At 37.9% G+C, this 27,003-nt stretch overlaps 1 protein-coding gene across 1 annotated transcript in view; it reads right to left on the reverse strand.

The window, feature by feature from the left end:
• The window catches only part of HERC2 (HECT and RLD domain containing E3 ubiquitin protein ligase 2), a gene marked incomplete in the record, with an annotated part of 3,551,743 nt that overhangs the window by 330,423 nt on the left and 3,194,317 nt on the right, over nt 1–27,003 (reverse strand). The window contains 1 exon segment of the mRNA XM_044072055.1: nt 5,715–5,929. Coding sequence (XP_043927990.1) covers nt 5,715–5,929 — 215 coding nt within the window.

The raw sequence follows: 27,003 nt of genomic DNA on the forward strand, positions 1-27,003 counted from the left end.
TTAAAGGGATAAATACAAAAGAAAAAAAAGAAAGGAAATGGATAAAAAAGAATATATACAAATAATGATTGGAGTTTGGTATAATGGCTTAGGTGTTTGACTCATAGACACAAGGTACACTGTTTGACTCAGCTTTGGGAAGAAAATGTGTTAGGCTTAAAATGGCCTATTAAGAAAGCTATCCAAGTAATTTGCTATGAACTTCTGAAATAATGAATTTAAGAAAAAGAAAAAATGAAAACTGTGGAGTGCTTTCTGTAAACGTGAATAATATTAAGAATACAGTATGAAGAATAAGGATTTTGGAGTGGTGTAATGTATGTGATGCAGATGTAATTATATTAGAAGAGACAATATTTTTTAACAAATGAAAAATTCCAAAAAGAGAAGCTAAGGGGAGGAAAGATAATCTGGAATTTAGGAACCAGGAGATGTTCTGGAAAAGTTGTATTTTGTAGAAATACAGTAAAGATATTAAATGCAGCTTTAGCAAAAATGGGAAGATTAACCATTGTAGATTTAAAAGGGAAAGAACAAGTACATATAATTATAACATTATATGCTTATACTACCTGTAAAGAAAGGGAAAGCTTATGTCATCAGATTTTAGACTATGCAGTGATAAACATGATTATTATAACAGAAGACTAACTGTGATTTAACAGGCAAGCGTAAAAAGAAAGGAAATGATACAAGAAAATGTTAGAAGCTATAAGATGTGGTAAGTTAAAACTGTGGGGAAAAAATTCATGGACTTATAAAAGGGGTATGTATAGAATGGAACTAGATTATCAGAAGGTTTAGCTATAGGAGAAGGGGAGGTAATTGAAACAGGATTTTCTGATCATCATGCAATAATGCTAGAGATAAAAGAAAACACTGAATATATAAAATAGGCAAAGGAATAAAAAGGATAAATAAAGCGTGGAATGAAGGAAAGAGATTAGTAATACAGTTATGGAAAGATCATATTGCTATGAGAACATTTTATAAAAACTAGTCTGAATGGTGGATATTTAAGAAAAAATGTAAACCATGTTGTTTACAGTGGCAATATGCTGTGAGAAATGTAGAGAAAGACAAATATAAAAACATATAATAATGCATTGGAAGATGTAGAATATAATGATAGAAAGCACTTTGACACAGAAAGAATTATATGAAAGAAATCAAGAAAATATCTAAGAATATTTACATAAACAAAGCAATCAGTAAAAACTAAATGAAAACTCCAGGCAAGCTAGAACTTTCACTCAGTGACCTCTCAAACCTCTTGTGTCAGAGGCACATGGGATATATGCAAATGAACCTTATGCACATCAGGTGTTTCAGCTACATGGCGATTCTGAATGCCCATGACTTATTTCAGTCGACAGTGGGGTTTGGCTTTATTGACCTGAAATTGTCCATTGAAACGACTTTAAAGGAAATAAGTCATGGGCATTCAGAATCACCATGTAGCTGAAACACCTGATGTTCATAAGGGTCATTTGCATATATCCCATGTGCCTCTGATACAAGAGGTTTGACAGGTGGAAGTTCTAGCTTGGCTGGAGTTTTCATTTAGTTTTTACTGACTGTTTTTTCTGTGTGACCTTCTCACTTTTTGTTTTATATAAACCAAAGGAAAACGAGAAGCACTGAGCTACTTAAGCAGGTTAGTAAAGGAAGATGGTAGTGTAATGAGATAAATAAAATATAAAGGGATAAATAGAAAACTCAGGAAAATATTATGGGTAGTGTTGTACAATATGTACAAGAAATGTTTAAAGAAAAAAAGAAGGTAGTGAAAAAAACATGGAAAGCAAATGTTAACAAAAAAAGAGAATAAAGAGTTGGAAAAGGACATCTCTTTAAATGATCTAGATAAGGTATTAGGACAAATAAATATAAATTTGGCTGCAGGCACAGATGGACTATGGTATGAAATGTACACAAATGTAAGGGAATTGGAAACATGTTTTTTAAATATTTTGAATGAATGGTTGAATGAAGGTTTTATGCATAAAGAATTATGCAGAGGAATACTTAAATTCACATGGAAGAAGGAATATACAAGAGAATTAAAGCTGGAAACCAATAGTATTTAATAATGATTATAAGATCTTTATGAAAATAATACAAAAGAGATATGAAACTAAAATAGAAAATATTACGGAAGATAGCATATATAGTATAAAGGGGGAGAGAGTCTGGGGTTAGAATGGAGAGATCATAAAATCAGCGAAAGGAGATAAGTATTGCTGGAACTGAATTCATTCTCAAGTCTTGGTGAGTACCTTCACAAGGTGAGCCCTGTTTTTCAAAAAATCTCACAAAGACGACACTGATATATGGAATGTAATTTATATAGCATGTGTCATGGACAGAAGTAGGTTAAAAAATAAAGACGATAGCTGGGTGCACAAATCTCACGGTAAAAAAAATGCCCAATCCTGGTAGGCGCACTGGTACCAGGACTGGAAAAAAATGAAAGAGTAGAATCCTCAAGACACGGAAATATTCCTGCAATGGGGCTAGGCCTGGCCCAGGGGGAGGATGGCCCCCCTGTTGTGGAAGGAAGTAGGAGTCCACAAAAACTGATAGGCCAAAAAAGAACCAGAGTGCAGCACCCTTCAAACTGCACTGCAGTGTCAGCAACTGATCTACCTGGTGTGGAAACAGGACCCACAGCCTTTGGTACCAAAGGGGGGTGTGCTACCTGTTGCTCCCCTGACAGTAAGAAAACAGCAGTGCACAATAAACTGAGAAGACAAATGATTGCAAGGATAAATAAATCATATCTTGAAATAGTACTTCAATATCTAGCCCACCTCAGAAACAAAGGAAGATAGTCTCTGTGTATCCACTTCTGTTGTTAGACCGGGATGAAAGTGAAGGCACAAATGGCCATAGTCAAATTTCCAATTGCTGCTATCAGGCATACATACCAATGGCATGCTTCCTCACCCCTACCCCAAAAAAGCATCCACCATCTGTGTACTTTTCTGATATCAGATTAGAACAAAACTGAAAAAATATATACTTCAACCTGATGCTGTCAGATAAACGCATATACATATATTTATCTATACTGATCTGTATATATAATAAATTTAAAAAGACTTTCGAGCAGCAACAGCCAGGGACAAAGGTAAATAATCAGGTACAAATTGTACATATTGCTTTTATATGCTTCAATTGTTGCTAAAATAATGTGTTTTATATTAGCATGTGTTTTCTGAAGGATACTTAATTCACACTAAAAATCTGTTATTATTTAGTGATTGCAACCCACAAAGATGTACCAGAAAACCACAAATGTTATAAGAAAGAGAAAAAATGAAGCAAATTCATTGCCATTTTAATTTGGGGACTGTTGGGCATTTTACACATTAACAGTAATCTCCACCACCATGAAAACACCCCAAACTCCTGATATACTTTCAGTTTATCCCATCTATCAAAGAGTCCACTACCAACATTCTTTAGGAAGGACATCTCACCCAGTTCTATATATATATATATATATATATATATATATATATATATATATATATATATATATATATATTTCTATATATCTATATATATATATATATATATATAGAAATATATATATATATATATATAGAAATATATATATATATATATATATATATATATATATATATATATAGATACAGATATATAAATAGTATAAACACACAAAATTTCTCTTTTCATAAAATCCCCAAATCAATCTACTTTGTTTCCGTACTTGTATAATTACTTGGTTTCCCTAATACTGCTCTTTCTGCAGACCTTTGCCCTCCCTTCCTTCCATTTGAAAGCTACTTCCTTATACTTGCCCAAAACACTACCACGCTTCCTTTTTTCCTGTCTTAAGTTCTAAAGTATCTAAACTAAAAAGGATACATAAATACTTAAGTGTGTACATACTGTATATGTGAATATGTGTGTCTATGTCAAAACTGAAAACGCAAACTGTGGAATGCTAACATGAGCTGATAATCAAAAATTCGATATTGGTATGTGAGTGTTCAAGAGTTTGCGTTTTCGTCTTTCTGAAGTAGACCCAAAAAAGTGTGGTGTCTGTATGCTGCTGCTTAGTTCACCAAATCTTTCTTCACATTACAGAATTTCCCCAGTAGTCAAGTTCACCTAGCCCTCTAAATTATGAAAAAAAAATGGTATGCTCCACTGTATCTCAACTATCCTTGATTTTGTCGAACATACATGATTTTCCCTCATATTTTTCCCTGTCCCTTGTAGAATTTTCAATTTTTAATAAATCAATGTTCAATAATGTTATCATACTTCTCAGCTAGTCCTGACTTTGCATACTGTTCCTTGACTTTGTCTCATATCTGTCCCTTACAAAATTTTTGATTTTCTGGTAAGTCAGTAATGCCAAACATTAGAGTTCATTGGTCAGAAAGGGTATTTTTAGTAACGTTTTAAGTGAATTACATTAACATTTAAAAACCTCCCTTTTTTGGTCTCTGCCCCCTCCCTCAAACATTTTTGTCCTTTTCTAGAATTCTTCCTCAAAGTACATCAGAAGTAAGAGTGTCAGACATTACAGTTTCATATTTCTTACTGATCAGAAAATTCATGTTGGTGCACAATCATTCCTGGTAAATTTGGCTTTGTCCAGAGCTGCTGAAGACAGTATTTATGAGAGCATAAGAAATATTAACCATCTGATAACATATGCTAAGTCAACATGTACAATCTCTACAGAAGTAAAAGTCACCTGCATAATTTCACATTAAAGGGAACCACTGCTAATGCAGACGTTACTGCTGCCAAACAACTTTACCAGTCTTCCTTAGTCCTCATATGAGTTTCATTTTCACCTACTTAAGGAACTATACTCACACAAACATAAATCAGCTGATAAAAAAAGTTTACCTGGATGTGATGGTTAAACTCCAAACTTATTTAAGCCTGTGATACATTTATCTTACCTCCTCTTCAACATATTATTCTAGCCCTAACTGTTGTCACTGTTAATAACCTTGAGAAAATAGCTACATTATATTATTAATCAAATACAGATCCATGTATGACCTATTATCCTAATCGCCACTTTCTAAGGTAACAGAGAACAGCACTATCTTAGACATCAAATTATCCACAGTAAATGCAACCTACTGACCATCGATCAACATGATTTAAAAAAAATGCCACATCACCATAAATGATGCCTTACCACTCACTGTTAAAATCCTTTCAAATACAGATACCACAAAAACAACTACTACAGTTAGTAATATGACTAAAGCTCTTGATTCTGTTATACACTTACAAATTACTCCTAAAATGTCAGTACTATGGATATCTTCTCCTTCAACCAAAACTTACCTATGTAACCATACTAAAATCGAAATAAAATATTTACCTTCCAACCACGACCAGCTGGTCAGGGGTACACCACAAGGATTTAGTAGCAAGTCCACTTGTACTTTTTACCATTAATTCCTCAGACATTTTACTTCCCGATACATTATCTTTTGATAAGCAGATGACATACTAACCTGATCAGTTATAAATCATCAGTGTCAATTAGCTCATCCTATGCAATTCACCTGGAGTAAATTAATGCTTAAGTCACTTTCTAATGAATTTATTTTAAATTTAAGTAAAACTAAGATATTTACAAAATAACTCCATGTTGAGTACAAGTTGGATACAAACATTTTAATATTCTTGCTACCATCAACACTCACCTCCGGTTTCCATGTCCTAGCTTCCCATCTTCTGCCTCTCCCCATGAGTAGACTTCTCCTTCGGAGGACAGAGCTAGACAATGCTTTCCTCCAGAATTCACTGCGACTTTTTTGATAAATACATGCTGAATAGACTCCAGTAATGTCGGTGTAGCAACAGACTCTGTTCCTCCAATTCCTAGCCGCCCTCCAGCACCATATCCAGTTGCATACAGCTGAACACACACATAAAAGGAACAGACACACAAAAAAGTTTTAAGCAAAAGGATGAGCTTTGGTTTTACATTTTAGTCTTCATATTTTTAACATTTTAAATTAAAAAAAAGTGTTTTTACTTGCTACATCTGATTTACTTTTTCTTCCTGACTGCCACAACTGTAATCATTCCCCTTTTTGGAAACCTGAACTCTAGTATGACCCCACTAAAGCTCATACACATGGGGATCCCCAATCCCCATGTCTAGGTCTGAAGAGGTGCAAGGCACCAGGTGAAAAAGAGTGGGCTAGGGCCAGGTAAAAAGTCACTGCATTTGCTCTCTGCCGTTTTGTTTTCTTCAGGTCCTGCACTCCCCCAGCATACTGACACTACTAGTATAGACTAGGCAATCAAATATGTAGGGTGTGTTCTTTGAGGATGAGTCTGTCCTGAGCTCTAGTGCAGTCGTACCTCCTTAGACATCCTGCATATCTCTGTCTAGAGAACATCCTGAGTGTCCTGGTGTCCAAATAGACTTTGATGGGCAATCTACCCACCCAACATATTTCCTTTCCCTAGGATGAGAACTTCCATTCTCCCCATCAGCTCCATCAGTCAACTAAGCCATTAATCGGTTGGGGCAACTTAGCAGTAGTGAGCCTTATTCCCTCTATATCATCCGAACTGATGCAACTGTCTTATTTTCTAACACTTTACTATGTAGACTTCAACTATGAAATAAGAATCAACTGTGAGTGAGGAAATGCACAAAAAATGGTTTCTCTGGAGACTGACAGTGCATTCAAATACATTATGCATGTTGCCAATTCATTGGTACATAGGGATAAAGACCTCAATGCAACCAAAACAACTCAGGCAGGATCCATTAGTGATTCAGGCAGTGGTGGAGCCCATACTGGGGGAGGGAAGATTGTCGATCCACTGTGATGGCAGTCTCCTAGCTCAGGGTAAGAGAATGCAATGAACCACTGGATCAGCTGCACACAAGGACCATCAAAGCTATGCCTTACACTGCAGCTGGGTGGTGTGCTGGGGGGGGAAAAAGCACAACCATCAAATGGGCCTGAAATTTGCTTATGGCAACAGCATGTCAGTGTGTAAGCCATTTGTCTCCCACCCACCATTCCATGGCCCTTCCAGCTTCCTGATCCATTAATCTATCTTGGGTCATCTGGGTCACTCTCACAGCTTTATTCTTCCATGCCACAAAGGCAGTTTCTTTTAAAATATTTAACAGTCGGATGGCAAAATAATTGTTATGAATTAAAAACTCTAGTCTCCATGCTGGAAGATCCAGTGCTTTGACACCAGGGTGCAATACTCTGGCCTAATACTGAGAAAGCAAGGAAATCTGTGAAAATATGAGGGCCATGGCAGAAGAGCAGATAACATGAACAGAAAAAAACATTGTGGCTGTCATGGACAAGGAGGAGGGATAAGAATGAGGTTGGCTCTGTCTTGTTTCTGAATTAAGGGGAATAAAGGGAAGACATAAAGTAAGGTCTAACACTTTGTGAATGAGAAGGCATTGAGCATCCAGTCTTATGAGGAATCAGAGGCCAAAAGATTTAGAGCCAAGCAGTAAACTATGTGGGAAACAGGTCCCCTTTGGGCATGGTCCACACTTGTAAGGCTTCCTGAAAAAATATTTCAACTCAGCTTCCATTTGAAAGCCCGAGCTATCTATCTAACTGCTTATTCAGTGCCAGTTAGCTATTTCTGAAACGTATTTATCTTTCACTAGAGGGAACGTCTGACTGAGCAAAGCCTCTTTTCAGAGGAGGTCCTCGGGAGAAAAGCTGCATATTACATAGATCTGCACAGTCAATTAGCATAGGCTAACAATAAATATATACTACAGAACACTGAAGAATATATAATTTAACAGGAGATCAAATGTTAAGTACACTGTATAGTATTTGCAGCATGCTAACGTCACACAGAATTAAAGAACATTCAGCATCATTTTAGAGCTCGTGTATACAATCACACTGAAATATTAAGAGTCTGAGTCTGAATTGGGAGATAAGACAGCAAGCCAGGAAGAGTAATATCACTGGAACTGAATTCATCCTCAAGGCCTGGTGAGTACCCTCACGAGGTGCACCCTGTTTTTTTTACAAAATCTCACCAAGACGACACTGATATACAGACGGGATTTTATATTGCATATATCATGGGTAGAAGTAGGTTAAAAATAAAAAAGACAGCTGGGTGCACAAGACCCAGGATAAAAAGGTGTCCAATCCTGATAGATGCACTGGTGCCAGGACTGGAAAAAAATGACAGTGTAGAGTCCTCAAGACAAAAAAACATTCTTACAATGGGGCTTGGCCAGGCCCAGGGTGAGGATGCCCCCTCCCCATTGTAGAAGTAAGTAGCAGTGCACAAAAATCACAAAAACTGATAGGCCAAAAAAGGGCCATAAAGACGACAGAGTGGACTATCCAAGATGAGAAAAACATTATGTATTGTTACTATTATACAAGAAGCCCAGAATTTCCAAATAGATGATATACAAAAAGATTAAGAGAGAAATTAGAGGAAAGAAAAATACTTCCACAAGAAAAACGATCAGAAACTTAAAATAAAAATTGGTGTTTATTAATACAACAGATTTATGAAAAACATTATATAGGCCAAGAAACTTTGGGCCGTTCAGAAAAAGAAGCAACTGAAGAAGTGCAAAAATACAAACAACAAAATCTTGAGTCATTTGAAAGGTATAAAAAAGAAATGTGTACATAAGAAAGAGAGGCATCAAGACATGGAAATCACAAAGAGGGAACACAGAACAGAAGAGTAGTAAAGTAGCAGTAAAAAAAACAGAAGATGAAGTTATGGAATACATGCGAAGTGAAGGATTTAGTGCAGAAAGTCTAACACAGGTTACAGCACAGCATGATGGAACAAGTAGTCCCCAAAGTAAGGAGAAACAGGAGGAGCAGGAAACATCTGAAGAAGAAATCTGGATGTTTGTTTTATTTTAAAATTTGTTGACTGGGAAAGTCCGACTAGGACAGAGCCCATTTTCATTGGAGGCCTGGAAGAAATGCTCCAGATGCATGTCTTTAGAATATGGGAGGAAACCAGAGTACTTGGAGGAAATCCAAGTGAATGCAGGGATGATATTCAGACTGTGCAGAGAAGGTATCCCAGCCAAGAATCGAACCAGACAACCTCCTGCTGAGAAGTGACAACATTAACCGCTGCATCATCGCACCTCGCATGGGAAAGAAAAATAGGTTTAATATGGTACAATATTTATGCAGAGAAGCAAGCACAACTAATCAATACGAAAAGAGCAGCACCAAAGATATTTGAAAGAAATACAGGTAACAGCATCTGGACATGGAAAATTTTACAATACAAAAAATAAGATAGCAAAGAGGAAAAGTAGAAAAGAGGATTAGTAATGAAGAGGTTAAAGAAGTAGAAATTGAAGTTATGGATTATCTGCAAAGTGAAGGATTTAGTGTAGAAAATCCAACTCAGATAACATCACAGCAGGACAGAGCAATGGATCCCCAGATTAAGGAGAAACCAGTGGAATGGGAAACATCTGATCAGTTGCCATATGCAAATACTATAGAGCCTTCCACAGGAAACCAGCACATTCAGTTGGAGTTGTACAGTAAGGAAAGGAACAGGAAACTGTGGCAACTCTGACACAGTCAAGGTTGTGGAGTGACAGGCCAGTGAGTTCTCATATGAAAGAACAATGGACGACACAGGATGAAACTGAGGAGGATGTGGCACAGGAAGATGCTCTGGAACTTTGTATAGGATGCCCGCAAGAAACGGAGAACAAAAGAATGTGCCCTCACTTTAGAAGAAAATGATCTAAGAAAAGAGTTGCTTGATTTAATAGAATTGGACAGACATACTAACAGCAATGAAAGAAAGACTACAGAAAGTCAATAAAACCCCAAAAGTTAGACGTTTCATAAAACAAATGAACACAGTAATTAGGACTGTCCAGAGATTCATGCAATATAACAAAAGTAAACAGAATACACTACTGTGCAGCTAAATTAATAACAGATAAAGTCTCACCACAAAAACGCAGGGTAGCAAGGGAAAGGAAGGGAAGAAATCGAATACCATCACGGAAGCATCGAACAGAGAAAACTATAAAGCAATTAAAACAAGAAGTGTCACTGTTAGAAGAATACAGAAGAGGGAACAGATCAACAAAAACACCCAGAAAGACGGCGTGATAAACGCAATGCGCAGTACCAGAACAGATCAGGATCTATCGTGCACTATCACAAATAATAAACCAAAAATATCAGCACAGGCAGAAAAACACAGATTATATGCAGATAAATATAAAGGAAAAGTACAAAATAAGAAATTTATGACCCAAAAAAGTTTTAGAGAGAATTGGGAAACATGGCAAAATGAATTGAAACACCACCACATATATTTTGGAGACATAGCCATAAAGATGCTGTGGAACGTAAAGATGCTAAATGGCTTGAAGTAGTAAAGGAAAGAATAAGAAGTTCAAACATACAGGATATGAAATGGGATGAAATAACTGCCAGAGAGATTGAAACAAAGTTAAGAAAAGCTCCTAACTGGAAAACCCCAGGCCCACATGCAGTACCTAACTTCTGGCTTAAAGTATTAACATCCTTACATGAAGAATTACCCATAAGCAAGAACTATTTACATGGGCACCCCGAACAGGCAACAGTCTGAATAATAATAAGAAAAACAATGTTCCTACTTAAGAGCGAACCTGCAAGCTATCCTAAAAACTAAAGGCCAATAACTTGCCTTCTGATGACGTATAAACTATATAATGGAACTGATGCCGATACAGCTGATAGTCATTTAGAAGAAAACTAAATCATGGCAATACAACAAAAAGCTAATAAAAAAGTCATATGGAACAAAAGATCATTTGCTGTTAAAGTCATAATGGAGAACTGCAAAAAGGGGAAGAATCTAAGTATGGTATGGATAGACTATAAAAAAAAATTGACAGTATACCACATTCATAGATAAAAGAGTGCTCAAAATGTGTAAGTTACACCCTACACTGATCGATTACAGTGACCATGAAACAGTGGCAAAACACTTTGCATTTAAGCCATGATAAAGGACAAATTATTATTCCAGAGATAAATTGAAAGAGGGATACTGTAGGGTGACTCTCTGTCACTGCTGCCCTTTTGTCTTGCCATTAACCCATTAAGTTGTCTACTTAACAGATTAGGTCACGGCTACAATTTGGCTCCCAGAAAACAAAGTGTAAAGACTTCTCATCTTTTTGCAGATGATTTAAAACTGTACAGTTCATCAGATGAGGAACTGAAAGCGGTCAGACTTTTTCAGATGATATAAGAATGTCATTTGGGTTTGATAAATGTGCAAAAGCAACCTTTAAAGCAGGAAAGTGCAGCACCAAGAAAACATCAGTTTGAGACAGGAATGTGATATAAAATAACTGGAGCAAGACAAGAGTGTATAAATATCTGGGAACTGATAAAGGATCAATAATCAAACATAAACAAATGTGAATAAAACTTAGTAAGGAATATTTTAGAAGACTTAAATTAATACTGAAAACAATGCTGACATATAGGAACAAAGTCCAAACTATAAACCAATTTGCTCTTCCTGTCCTAACTTACAGTTTTGGAATGATTAACTGGCCCCAAAAGGTGGTGGACAGGAAAACAAGAAGGATGCTTCATGCTCATCAAATGATTTATAAAAATCAGTGCATACCAAGATTATATATTCTCCACTGTGAAGGAAGTATGGGCCTCCTCGACACTGACTACACACATAGATCAGCAGTTGTTGGACTGCATACATAACTCCTGACCTCACAAGATCCAAACATAATGAAAGTTTTGAAACATGAGAACAAGTCTAAAATGACTTCCCTGCTTAGTTTAGTAGAAGAATATTGGCGTCAAATGAGAATGGAAATCAAACCAGAAGTAGATAAAAATCAGGCAGCAACTGAATATGCCAAAAAAAAAACACGAAAGAATATAAGGTGAAAGATTAGAATGGAACTCAAACCAGATGTAGATAAAAATCAGGCAGCAACTGAATATGCCAAAAAAAAAAAACACAAAAGAAAGAATATAAGGTGAGAGATTAGAATGGAAATCAAACCAGAAGTAGATAAAAATCAGGCAGCAACTGAATATGCCAAAAAAAACCCACAAACAAAAGAATATAAGGTGAGAGATTAGAATGGAAATCAAACCAGAAGTAGATAAAAATCAGGCAGCAACTGAATATGCCAAAAAAAATCAGGCAGCAACTGAATATGCCAAAAAAAACACAAAAGAAAGAATATAAAGTGAGAGATTAGAATGGAAATCAAACCAGAAGTAGATAAAAATCAGGCGGCAACTGAATATGCCAAAAAAAAACACAAAAGAAAGAATATAAGGTGAGAGATTAGAATGGAAATCAAACCAGAAGTAGATAAAAATCAGGCAGCAACTGAATATGCCAAAAAAAAAACACAAAAGAAAGAATATAAGGTGAGAGATTAGAATGGAAATCAAACCAGAAGTAGATAAAAATCAGGCAGCAACTGAATATGCCAAAAAAAAACACAAAAGAAAGAATATAAGGTGAGAGATTAGAATGGAAATCAAACCAGAAGTAGATAAAAATCAGGCAGCAACTGAATATGCCAAAAAAAAAAAAACACGAAAGAATATAAGGTGAGAGATTAGATGAGACGGTGAAGAAATTTAGAAGATACAATAATATAGTTGCAAGTATATAAAACTCTTGGAACAACCTCATGTTGATTAGGATCGAATGCAGGAATGGTTAAGGAGAGGTGAATGCAAACCAAAAGACGAAAGGTTAATACTGGCTGCCCAAGATAGTGGATTATGATTTGCAAAGTCTATTGAACATGTGGGAGAAATAGACAAATGTAGGTTTTGTAAAACAGAACTGCAAACAGTCACACATCTTCTTGCTGGTTGGGATATACTAATGGCAGAAGTACTGCATACTGAAAGGCATAATAATGTGGCAAGATTGTTGCATTGTGGATTGTGCAAACACTATAATACTGAAGTAGCTGAAAAACACTGGAAACGAGCCACACAACATTACAGAAAATGAAGTTTATATCACGAGATCATCCATTTCAAACAGTTCAAAAAATAGATGCGAGAAAACCAGATATATTAGGCCATGAAAAGAAGACAAAAGTAGCACTGATCAATGAAATTGCTATACCCAGTGACTACAGTGTCTTACGTACAGAAAAGCACAAAGTCATAAAATACCAGGATTTGCAGGCAGAAACAAGGTCAGTGTGGAAGAAGGATACTCAGAGAGTTCCAATAGTAGTGGGAGCAATGAGTCTTATAAAAAAGAAAGAATTTACCATCATATATAGACACATTATCGATACATGAAACTCCATATGAAATGCAGGAAGAGTCATTACTGGGCACATTGCGGGTGCTGCAAAGTGCACTTTTGGCTAACCTCAATGATTGAAACAATACTAATTTCATGAACTTTAATCGACTTAGGAATGGGGTCCATTCCCGTCATTGTATTAGAAGCCCAAAAGACTTGGAGAAATAAAAAATTATATATATTAATACAGACAGCAGATGAGACATATGTGTATTATAACCAAACAGTTAACCCATTGAGACCTGTAAAGAGAAGACAAAATGGGAGGATTTTATGATACTTAATTGATTTGGCTGATTAAGGAGGAGACTTAGTAAGGTATTGATCGATACAAGAGGAGGACTGTTCTGTCAACAGGTAAGATTTCACTGGTATTGGTACTTAAAATACAGATGGAATAAGATTAGAATAACACTGAAAGATGTACTACAGAGCAATTTGGGACAGAAGTTTCAGACTATGACTGATGTACCAACATTCGGCATTGCAGCAGCACTGGGCTCGATTCCTACAGCGTCCGTTTACTTAATGTGTGACCTTAACGAGGTCACATAAGCAGACAGTGTCACTTGGTCTTAACAGTGTCCTACGCTGGTTAACAAACATTCCTTTTGCCCATATTGGTGTGATGACGACCCAGATGGAAACTGTCGTCAAAACTCTGAATGCCACTTTCACCTCTTTTAATGTGCTTAGACCATTCATCGTGCATCAACAGACTGGTTAAGTGGGCTTCCTAAACACAATCCAGAGAACCTATAGAGGCTTCCTTTTGGAAAGAATTACCAAGCCCATCCACTAGAAAAAAACTCCCCTTTACTGACTGGAAACCGATATCAACTGTTACAGGTAAATCTGATGACTTGCTCCAAACATTTCTGAAAGTCCACTGAGGCCTTTTCCTGTGTGGTCTTCTATAAGGAACCAAGAGACTGCAAGACATGGAAGAGCAGAGCTTTTAAATACTGCTTACTTTTTTTGTCAGGTCTCCAGCGGATATTATGTCCTACCACCCCAACCAATTTATTCAACAGCTCAGCTACCACAAAAGTCACTGAAGATGCTAGAACATTTTTGTATGTTACAATCCTCTATCTAAAGACTGCATCAAAGAGAATGTTTATAGGAACTGCTGCACTAAACATTCTTGGGAATGGGCCAGTAAACTGCATTTATCCAAGTATGACAAGACTATTCTGATTTTTCTTTTCTAAAATGTACAAACACTGGAGTTAACTGTCTTGGAAATACTCTGAAGCTCTGTACAGTGCAAATGGCAGGGAAATGTTAACATTCACTTTAGAGATGGCATAAATGTTTCATAAAACCTCTTTCTCAGTTGTCTCTCAGTTTTTCCGACATAAAAAAATCCACAGTTATCACAAATTCCAATATAAATGGTGCCACTTGTATTACAATTCCATTTTTTATTCTTACAAGGGACACCGTTTACAATTAAGTTAAAAAGGGGAACTGTAACAATTCCTTTTACAAACATACTTTAGAATGCCAAAGGTTCACAAAATTCAAGTTTGGTATTTTGGATGTGGCGCCCTATAATCCTAGGGGAAGATAGTGGGAGTTGGAGTTAGAAATTAAAGAGTTGCAGTGATACCTTTTCTCCAGGCATAAACGAAAATCTTCCCATACTTCCTATTTCAAGGAAGAAAGCCCTTAATTTATAAAAGTGGTTTCTAAATGGATGAAACTTAAGTATAAGATTTTTTTTCATACGTGTTTTTATTTTCCCATCATTATAAAAAAGCGATGCGAAATGAACTTTTACTAGGTTGAGGAAGTTCTGGAGTTAACATATAATTTGTTTTCTTATTTGAAGTGTTTCAAACTTAATCAGTGTAACAAATAAAGAATGGTTACAGGAAGTTTTAAGGAAATGTTCAGTAAATTTACATTTTAACATGGTTATTTAATGGAATTTGTTTTACTTAGGAAGTGTTTCTTTAAGATGTAATTGCGGTTAATTAGATAATTGGGTTCAATACTTTCTATACAAGACTTTAACTTCTATGTTTTGTTGTTTCTGAAGAAGTCTCAGTTAATGGATTGGGACGAAAGTGCTTAACGTTCAAATAAACTTTTATAAACCTTTTAGAGGTTTTTCATCTGTTTTCTTTAAGCTGTTTCAAGTTAAGTCCTATTAACTTGCTTACTGGGCCAAGGTGGCTTTTATTTTGGTTTATTTCTCAGTCAACCAAGAAAAAAATGCCTTTAATCACCTTAGTTTAGTAGTCTTGTTAAATTTTATACAAATACTTCAAGCCTAAGTTTAAGTGGAGACTCTTAATAAAATAAGAACTGGGTGTGGTAATCTTCAGATGTAACTTGTCTACCAAAAGTAGTGAAAGATTTAAGGAGCTGAGCCATAACTTTACATCAGATGAAGTCCAGATGGCTTTTCTATTTTCTCCAGGACATTCCATGGAAAATAAATAGAGGTGACCGCAAGCTATCGGCAATAATGGATAACACTGGACAAATCCAGAATACCGAGTGATGTGGTTATGCAAAGCCCAGTGTACGCCATTATCACCGGAAACTGTTACTGCCACTAAATATGGTAAAAGAAAAAAGCTTTTCATTATTGCTGAACATCTCTCTTGACTGTCAAAAAGGATCAGAATATGGACAGTCCTTTGGCACAAAGGCAGAGCATCAGTCTGCACTACAGGAATCCCAGGATTGATTAGCCAGCTGGAAAGCCAGAAGGTCATTGAAGGAAGTATATCTTAATAGCTGAATGCCAGCATGTCTATTTCAGGATGAAAAAGCAGGGTTACTTCAATCTCTGGTAGAAACCACAATATGGTACAGTTGGATATGCAAAAAAAACATGGGTGCACAGGTGTGCCTGTGACACGTACAGAACCATGGACATATGGGTGAGCCTCCCAACACTAAACACCAACCCCTTGGGGATTATTAAGCACAGAAGAATTCCTAAGGCAGCAGTCTCAATCTCTTCTCTACCTCTTCTATTGATGGATACTTGGACAATGAGGAGAAGCACTGGCAAGCAGCAGCCAGTCAACAATGCTGCCTCAGAGAACCAAAACAACTACAAAATAATTATAATGTACTCTTAAAAAAAACATGGTTTACAATAAAATTTCACACTGAATGATTCTATTAGGTTATGCAAGTTTATACTAAGTTAGGGTTATGGCACACACACACACCACTGGGCATGCAACTCCCACTACTTGAGCAATATATTTGTACTTTACCTTACTTAGATGTGTGAGCAAGAGAAAATCAAATGCACATTTTCCAACTAGTATAAGTAATAGCTTATAATGCTATCAAGTCACTTTTCTGATATAATCAGACAGGTCTCAAACTATTACTGCCTATGGAACATCCAATCCAATAAAAGCATAAATATCTCTTGCAGTATTCTGACATGCATCTCTGTTAAGAGTTCAGCTGTTAGTTGCTAAATGTATCAGAATGCAATGCTAAATGACTTGAAAATGTAGAAGCAAACACATTTACGTCTTTATACAAACAGACATGTCTTGAGGGAAATAAATAAATAAAAACTGTGTAAAAGTTAAATTTCCTGGAGCACTTCAAGCTTGACCATTAACAAGAGGAAAGAGACTGAAAAAACTTCTAAACCACTGGTATTAATTTACCATCCCCTAGATGGGGCTGCCACTGGTGCCTTGGGAAAGAGGCATGGACTTTACCCAGAGTTGGCTGCATCACATTTGCTGAATGTTGCTTCAGGGTTTTCCCGAAGCATGCTGACTTTATTTTGCTTTAGGCTGCATAGGAAAGAGGTCTGCCCTGTAAGGACGTGCCTGTCCCAGGCTTTATGGAAGCCACCCCTCCTTGAGCATCTCACATGCCCAGTCCTGCAATCTTTCCAAGCACAAACCTCCAGTAGGGATCAAAAAAACAGGAAATTAAACTACAAGTATGATACACAAAATGCCTAACTCTAAGTTAAATGAATTATATGACCACTAATGGTTTAATTTCCACAAGTCTTTTGGGTTTCTAATACCATGATGGGAATGGACCACATTTCTAAGTCAAAGTGTGATTAAAGCTCATGAAATTACTGCATCAATCATCAATGTTAGTCAAAAGTGCTCTTCACAGTACCTGCAGTGTGCCTAGAACAGACTCCTCCTGAAATTCATACAGTTACACGTATTGGTAACATATCTAAATATGACTAAATAATTTTTTATAAGACCCATTGCTCCTACTACTATATGACTTTATGCAGCATGCACTGTTTCAGGAAAGCAAACAAACCAGCTGTCTGGATTCTTTGCTCTAGGGATTTCTGTCAAACTGATCACCACGTAGACGAGTTTCACTCTGCAGCTTTCTCACAACACCATTTCCTGCTTCAAAAGTAAAGAAAAGTGTCTTATACATGATTAATCCTCAGTGCACTGTAATGATGAATGCTTCACTGGTATGTTTTAAAAGGAATGTCATTTCAAAACACCCTATGATAACCTCTTGAGCTACATCCCATAATGCTGCAAAATAATATGGCCTGGACATCAAGCAGTCAGTTACACCGGATGTTAGAAGGCCTGCTCTCCTAATCGCTTTTTCACCCTGACGTAAGAATACTGTCTGGGAAGAGGGGGTACTGCCACAAGCAGGATTCTGAAGACACAGTTACATGCTGCAGGTGTGCAGGGTCCCAAATCACTTCAGGTGTATAAAACAAGAGTGTAGAGTAAACCTAGTGCTGGCCTAAGAGTTTTGGGATGATTCCAATTCCTCCTCTTCTAGTTCATCAACTCCCTTTTGCCATTTCAACTGTCACCACCTGTATTGACTTACAGCCACTCTCCTATTTTTTAAAACCAGTTCCATTTTCACGAAAAACATCCACCCATCCTCTTTACTGTAAAACTGTACATGAAAGGTCTTTAATGATTACTTTTAGCAAGATCACTGAGGCACAGTGGAAGGTAGAAAGGACAAACCATTCTGAAGTGAAGTGGAAACTCTGGATTTGTTTCTTGTGTCGCAGGACTGAACCATCCTTTAGGGTCTGAGTTGTAGTATTAGACAATGCACTGTTGCACACAGTATGGGTGACTTGAATGTACCACTAACCTCTGACAGAGGAAATATAGCAGCACAGGATGTTGTTACTGGTCCCTTCAAATACTGACCCACAGGTGGATACTGACATGAGTCCTGATGAAAGGGAATGACAGTCAGCATTAAGGGAATAATACACAGACGAACGGGTGATGGCTCAGTTAGGAACAGAATGTGGATAAACCTGAGGACTGACAGCATTTTTGAGTACCAGGCTTGTTCTGAAGGAGTCGTCGTAGGCGGTATGCACATAGATTAGATATCCTTTCAGCTTGACACCAGTGGGATGGTTTTTCCATCCCTTTGACTCCAAACTTTGGAAATTCAATGGTTACACACAGGTGCGGCTGGTGATATGCTATGGATTACTACATGGTGGCGTGAGGGAAGAGGGAAGAATGAAATGAAGGACTATTAGACATGAGAAAGTCACTTACATCTTGGGCAAGTCTTTTGGAATTGGGGCAGGCTTAAACTTGAGTAAGTCACTTACACTAAGAGCAAGTTTTTTAGAATCTGACCTAAAGTCATGCTTGAAGAGGAAAGATGCGATTTGATATTTTGACTGCCTATGTAAGGTTGAGTTCTACAACAATTAAGATGGCTCCCTAAAGAGGGGATCTGAGGTCATACGAGACTTGAAAGGGGCCTTGATGCTGTTAAATTTGGGATTGTTGGCATCATGTAACTTTGAACGTATGATTTACCTTACTGTAACAGCAAGATATTTACAGAGTTACATTACTTGAAAGGGGAACTGATGTACATTGAAATATATGGCTTGTCTAATCAGGACTAGGGGGTGACAACAGAGACTAGAATGTGGAGTTCAAAAATAAACTGCCATATGGCAACACTTTAAGCGTTACATTAGCCTTATAGCCAAATAATGTATAAATAAAGGTAGAAAGGATACTCCAAACATTGCAAAAATTTACAAACAGTAGTAGTAGTAATGAAAACAATAATAATAACAATAATTCAAAATTCTGAATCCATCTTGACCAAAAGATCACATATTTATGTAAACTAAGGGATGGAGAGAAAATGTGAACTACTATATTTATTTAAGTTGTACAAAATATGTATCATGAAAGCATGGAATATAATTAAAGTGACTGAGCAAGGTGTAAACTAAGATATTAATTGAGCAAATATCATAAAAATAATGAGTTCTGTTCAGGATCAAACCAAGCAGACAGTCTATCCTATTCAGGATATACGCAAAGTCAAAGTCTATTCAGACCTGATATCAAAATTCAAAAAACGGAAACACAGAGCAAAGCACAGCACATAAGTCTATTCAGACAATAAAAGCTCTTCATATATATCCAAAATGTTCCACCATCAAAGACCAAAAAGTTAATGATAAAAACTTTTTATTCAGAATAAGTGGCAAGCGCTTTCGCTGAGTAGCTTTTTCAAACCATCACAAATTCATCTTTCAAGCGACTGAATATACAGCTCAAAAGCTAAATCAATTAATACAATAAATTGTCAATTAAATAATTAAACAATTAAAGCAGAACAAATAAAATGCATGAATATACAAGTATAAAATATATACATGACAAATATAAACATATATAAACATAACTATACATATACAAGTACTAAAAATATTATGCATCTATATAAACAATATTCTAAAACCTACATATATGTCTAATAATATTGTATAAAATATATCCCTTATAAAATATTTATTAGAGTTATAATACTAATATAGACTCATTTGTATCTCATTCTTCTGCCTTTAAGTGTTGGTTTCAATGGAATTTTGAATATCATAGTAAAAGAAAGGAGAGGTATAGTAAGAGAAAAACAGGGGGCTGGAGGGTGGGTAACCAGGACTGCAACAGTGAATACACTCGAACATCTACATTTATGTTAAGTGTACACAACTGTACTACGTTCTTCGTGTTTCACTGTTGCAGTCATTACATTTGGATAGAATCCCAAAGCTATGGTTGGGAGGATGGATTTATACAGCATTAGGAGCAGCTATAAGGCCCTGCAGGACAGCAGTGGCAAAGCCAGCTCTGGATTTAGAGAAGAGAGGTAAACAGTAATGTTTGGTGAATGTATGAACTGAGCTCCAGGTAGCAGCTTCTAGAATGTCTCTGGTAAGAACCCCTCTGAGAAAGGCTGCAGAATAGATGCAGCCCTGGTGGAATGAGACCCGATCCCCTTGGGGATAGGTTTACCATGGTGCATATAGCAGAAATGAATGCAATGGCTTATCCATTTGGAAATAGTCTGCTTTGAAATAGCTTTTCCCTCTGCCCCTGCAGAAAATGCCACCAATAGTTGCTCAGAATTTCTTAGAGATTTCGTCCTGTTTAAGTAGAATCTAAGTTGTTTATGTACATCCAATGAATGCAGAATCCGCTCACCCTTGTTCTGTGGATTGGGGAAGAAAGTTGGCAGATGAATGGTCTGATTAAGAGCCACATTGGATACCACCTTAGGCATGAAAGATGGAATGGTCCAGAGAGCCACCCTGTCCGGATGAAAAATAATGAAAGGTTCCACTGCCATAAGAGCCTGTAATTCTGAAATCCTTCTAGCTGAAGTGACTGCTAAAAGGAAAGCTGTTTTCCATGAGAGAAATTTTAGGTCTGTAGTAGCAGCTGGCTCAAAAGGAGGGAGAGTGAGTTTTTCCAAAACAAAATTGAGGTCCCATGCTACAGTTGGTGCTCTCCTGGGAGGTCTTAAATTTTTGGCCCCTCTGAGATACTGCTTTAGCAGAGGATGAGAGAAGAGGGGACGTTCTGTGTTGTAATGAGCTGAAATGGCAGAGGCATAGATTTTTATGGAAGAAAAAGATAGGCCCTTGTGAAGCATCTCAGTTAAGTATTGCAGAATCTGAGGAATATTGGGCATTGCTGTGCTTATTCCTTGTGATTGGTTCCAGGCACAGAATCTTTTCCATTTGTCAGCATAAGATTTTCTAGAACTAGGCCTTCTAGCCTCCAAAATGACATCCATCACTGGTTTGCTGAGGGATGCCAAGGGTGAAATTAGTTGATTAGCCAAGCTGCAAGATTCAAAGTTTGGAGCTGAGTGTGCAGAATTTGGTAGTTCTGCTGAGACAGAAGGTAAGGTGTCTGAGGCAGGTGCCACGAAGGAAGGTGTGACACATTGCGCAAGAGTGGGTACCAGTGTTGGCGAGGCCAGTCTGGAGCAATCAATCATTTTTAGTTTGTCCTGTTTGACTTTTAGTAGAACTTTGGAGAGTAGAGGCAGAGGGGGAAAGGCATAGACTGATAGGTTTTTCCAGATGAATGATAGAGCATCCACTTTCCAAGCTGTTTTGTGATGAATTCTTGTGCAGAATGTCCAACTGATAGTTCTGGGGTGAGGCAAAAAGATCTATGTCTGAGTTCCCCCATTTGCGTGTCAACATGTTGAAAACTTGTGGTTCCAGTTTCCATTCGTGTGGGTCCATAAGATTTCTGCTTAGTTCGTCTGCCAGAGTATTTAGCTTTCCTGGCAGGAAATGAGCTTGCAGTTGTATTTGGTAGGTCAAGGCTGTGTTCCACAATGCCATGGCTAGTCTGAAGGTAGTCCTTGAAGGCTGTCAGAGCATTCTGTACAGCTAGCATCTCTTTCTGATTGATATGTAGGTGCATTTGATTTGGGCTCCATTTGCCCTGAATGCACTTCCCTGCCAGATGAGCCCACCAGGCATAGTCAGATGCGTCTGTTGTTGGGGTTTGGGCGGCAGGGGGTGAAGTGAATGGCAGTCCCTTGTTTTGATGGCAGGCCTCGGCCCACCATAGGAACTCTAGTTGCAGGCAAGGTATAACAGGAATCATTGTTTCCAGGCTGTGACAATGTTGACTCCATAAACATTTTAAGTACCACTGAAGTTTCCTCTTATGCAGTCTTACATATGGAAGTAGAAGAATGCAGGAGGCCATGAACCTCAGGGCCTGCAGAATTTGTCTTGCAGATAGCTGGGTTTTTGTTGCCATCAGTTTGAAGTAATTAAAGTCATCAAATGAATTCTGGCAGTTGTATTCAAGCTTGCACCCAGGAATGTAATTTTTTAAGAGGGTACCAGTTGTGATTTTTTTCGTTTATGGTGTACCCTAAACAAGTTAGAACCCTTTTTACAAACGCCAGATGCTTTAGAAGCATGTCCTTGTTTTCTGCCTGAATTAGACAATCATCCAGGTATGGATATAGTTGAATATTTCTTTGACTGTAAAATGCAATTACTGGTGCCAGGCACTTTGTGAAGACCCTGGGCACAGTAGATAAACCAAAGGGCAGTGCAGAGAACTGGTAATGCAAGTAGCTTGCTTTGAAGCGGAGGTATCATATGCAAGATTCCCTGATTGGGATATGCAGGTAAGCCTCTTTTAAGTCTAGAGTTACCAACCAGGCATCTTTGCCTAGCATAGGTAGCAACTGTTGAAGAGTCAGCATCTTGAATTTTGGAATGTCCAGAAATGTGTTTAGAGTGGATAAGTCCAGAATTGGACACCATGATTTGCCTTTTCTGGGTACCAGGAAAAGTCTGGAATAGAAACCTTGTCCCTTTTCCTCTTCTGGTACTGGTTGAATAGCCCCCATGTTCATGAGGGACAGAACTTGTTTCTGGGCCTCTGCCCAATGATTTGGGGGGGGCAGATCTGGCCATCCATTTGGGAAAGGCAACGTGTGGAAGTGAAATCTGTATCCCTGGGATACTATATTTAAAACCCATTTGTCCTGGGTAATAAGTTGCCAGTTTCATGCATGAAGTGCTAATTTTCCCCCCAAAGGGGCAGCTAAGAGGTAAGTGCTTGGTGATTGTAGAGGGAAGTCATTGAGACTGTTTACCATAGGGAGGTGCCTTGTTGCTTCCAGATTTGGAGGTGGAGGCACCCCATTGTTTTGTTCTAAAAGTTCCTTGTGACCGAAACCTGGAGCCTTTGGAATGCCTTGATTTGACTTGAGAGGTTCTCGAGGGGACTGGAAAGGACCAGTTCTTAGTAGGCCAGTGCCTACCAAATCTTGGAGGTTGCACTTGTATGAGATCTTTCACAGTTTGCATAGATTTAGCTTTATCTCCTATCTTTTTTTAACACTACTACCAAAGAGATGGTCCTGTTGTAAAGGAGCATCCAACAATATTTCTTTAACATGGTCAAGCAGAGTTTGCTCTTTGAGCCAAGCATGCCGTCTTAGCACAGATCCAGTTACAGCAGCCCTGCAAGAGGCCTCCAAGGAATCAAAACCACATTGCAAAGTATGTTTTCCAACTTGTTCAGCTGAATGCAATAAATCCTGCAATTCTTTATTTTCCACACAGTCAGAGATTAACAATTTTCTGTTTAAGTAGTCCCATGATATGCTGTTGATATTTAAGCATATGAAATTGACATTTTAAAGCCCTGATTGCCAAGGCTGCAGACGTGTAAACCTTCTTACCCCATATATCCAGCGCCCTGGAGTCTCTCTCAGAAAGGGTAGGATTTTTTGCAGTAGAGGCCTTAATGCCCTTGGGACCTTGAGAAATGGTTTCAGGATCAGCAATAGGGTTTTTGAAAAGGAATTTGTGGGAGTCATGAACCCTGTAGTATCTGTCTGGCTTACAAGGAGCTAGAGGCAGAGAGAATCAGGAGTCATACCAGATTCTGAAAGTACATAAACAATGTCTAGAAAAGGAGGTATAGCCAAAAGCCTATGCTGAGGAAGTAGAAGAAAATCCCCAAGTCTCTTTTTAGATTCAGAGAAATCCTGACTTTCCCAGTGGAAATGTTCCATTAAGGCATGTAAATTTTCCCCAAAAAAAAAATCCTCAGGGGGAGAGGCAGAAGGAATGGAATCCTCTGCATCAGAGTCTTCATAAGTAGGAATAGACAAATCCTGTTCATTAGAAGAGTCAGAAGAAATAGAATCCTGTTCAGAAGATTCATAATCAATGTATTGCCTAGGCCTCTTAGAAGGAGGGGGTTGGCTACCCCTGATCAGAGTAATTACATCTTCAGTCATTTTGGTCATTTGTTTTTTAGGCATAGGGGCCTGCACATGTGGCCCAGGCATCTCGTGGAATACCGGACTCCAAATGGGTCTCAGTAGAGGCCTGTGAAACAGAAGTAGCAGGTATCAGGGGTTGCGAAAGCACCTCACTGAGTACCGGCGAACCGACGACTGGCTTAGGAGAAGCATCGTCGTCGGTTTTGGACCTCGACGGTCTGTCTGTTTCTTTTTCTTTGCGTTTTTTAGGTATTCCGGTAGTCAGATTGCTAACCAACGACATTTCTGGATAGTTTAATCTAGCGCCAAAATATTTAGAAGCAAAAATATACCGACGTTTAATCGTGCGTTGATTAAATTTAGCACAAAACCAACAGCAAGGCACGTTGTGGTCAGGGCCTAGGCAAGGAATACAGTACAAATGAAAATCCTTATGAGGTATTTGCTTCCCACAAGTAATGCAATTATTAACTTTTACTGACATTGGTAAGGAGCAAGAAAACGTTTCCCCAACGGGGTACTTAGCTTTTAGTTGAAGACTTCAGTTCTGAAACTCTAAAATGAAAATTTCAGGAGTCGGCCGACCAGCACTTGCGAACTGCTTCTGCTTTGGGCACCGCGCGGCAAGAAAGACTGATGTAATGGCATTGGCTGCATGCTTTATACTCCTGACATCATGGAAGAAGAGACCGCAACCGACGCAGGACCCAAGACTTTGTTAATCAGGCCGACTGAGGGCAACCTGCCAGCAGATTACCCAAATGTAATGACTGCAACAGTGAAACACAAAGAACATCCACAAATTTGTCTCAGGGGTTCCTCCTGTGTCCATCACTGACAGGGGCAACAGGTGCTGACTGAGGTTTCTTTTTGGGGATAAACTCTTGGCTAGGCTTGTAAGGGCCCCAGGGCCATTAGCCTAGTAACCTCCTATAATCCTATGAATGGAATACCAAACTTTAGAGATGTGAGAAAAATACAGCAAGTCATCTGCAGTGTTGTTTAACTTAACTGGGTGCAAAAATAATTCATCAATCGAAAAATAAAAGTGAAGCAGTTTGGAAAATATCATGCAAACTTGGAGTGGTACCAATGTATGCACAGCACTGAAGGTGACTCATTTGGCAACCAGTGCCACTTCCTGATCTGACACCCCTCTGCTATAAGCTGAAGAGAAAAAAGTCTATAGCAAACTGCTTGCTATATTTGTAGCAAGCAGCTTACAACTTGCACCACAGGTTAATCACTGAAGCAAGTTCTTCAGCTCCGGCTGCAGAAGCACCACTGGAAATAAATGCCAATACTGAACTACTGGCAAAATGGCATCTGCCAAATATAACCCTCACCACATTGCACTTACTGCAGTTGCGCCCTTCACCCCGACCTTAGCTATGCTCGAGTGTGTGTACGTGTGTGTCTATACATATATTTGTCGAAAATGCACTTCTGTGGAAACATTAAAAGAAAACTAAACATTATAAAAAAACCCCCACTAATATGCAGGGGGGCAAGCCACCCTGCCCCCCACACCCCCCAATTTCATATTCTCACTCCGAGATCGCACTACAGTGGGGAAAAGGGAATATTCCCTTATCCCCACTGTACCACGATATCAACAGGAGTTTCCTTAGTTGGACATCAACAGTATACACTGATGTACAACTAACAGTACATGCCTATATATATATATAAAAACACACACACACACACATTACCTGCAAGTGGAACAACAAATCAAGGCAAACTCAAAGGTTCTGAATTTAGCAAAACAACTGAACAGGAGAATGCTAAACTCAGATCCACTGAAGGAGTGTCAAGAGTTTCAGCAAAGTGATGAACTAGGTGAATGTTGAACCTGCCCCTAGCCAAGTAACTGTATTTTATCTAAGCTTTAATTATTTAAAAAGCCAAGAAAGTGTTCTAGAGCTCTAATCAACCTACTACTCAGTCATCAGCCACCTTGGAATGCTAGATATGCAATAATGTTAATCGGTAATCTACTGACTTAAAATAGAAGATGCATGTGAAAGAATAGTCATATGGAACAAAGGGCTTTAAGAATTTAATTTGCTTGTTTTCGGCAAAAAATCATGAAACAATGAATGCACAAACATCACAATCTCAGATTCATGAGCATTCATGTGTACATTAATAGGTAACTCAGGCAGCCTACAACAAAAATCAAATAATTCACTACCTAAAAATTTGAAAATAAATAATGCAAGTGCGTTAAATGTTCAGGAAAAAGAAATGTACTACAAGAACTGTATTTCTTTGAGTGACATTTTGCACCGTACTTTATAGCTGCAGAGAAGTTAGGCAAATACAAAAAAAGGTTTTATTTATAAGTTGCTTGGTAATGTTTAGAATATTAGCTGGGCTCAATATACTTAATGGCACACAATTTTTACCCATTAAATAGGCACCACTTTTTAGGACAGGTATGATACTACTATCTTTCAGCAGATATCTGGCACCTGGGCATCTTTCTTTCTTTAATGTTTTATTCATCGATGAACCAAATAAACAATGTAAGCATCCCATTGCTCAACTACAGGTTGGAGCAAAAGGTTT

This window comes from Protopterus annectens, chromosome 5.part0 (assembly GCF_019279795.1).
Source record: "Protopterus annectens isolate FY-2018-M chromosome 5.part0, PAN1.0, whole genome shotgun sequence".
NCBI lineage: Eukaryota > Metazoa > Chordata > Ceratodontiformes > Protopteridae > Protopterus > Protopterus annectens.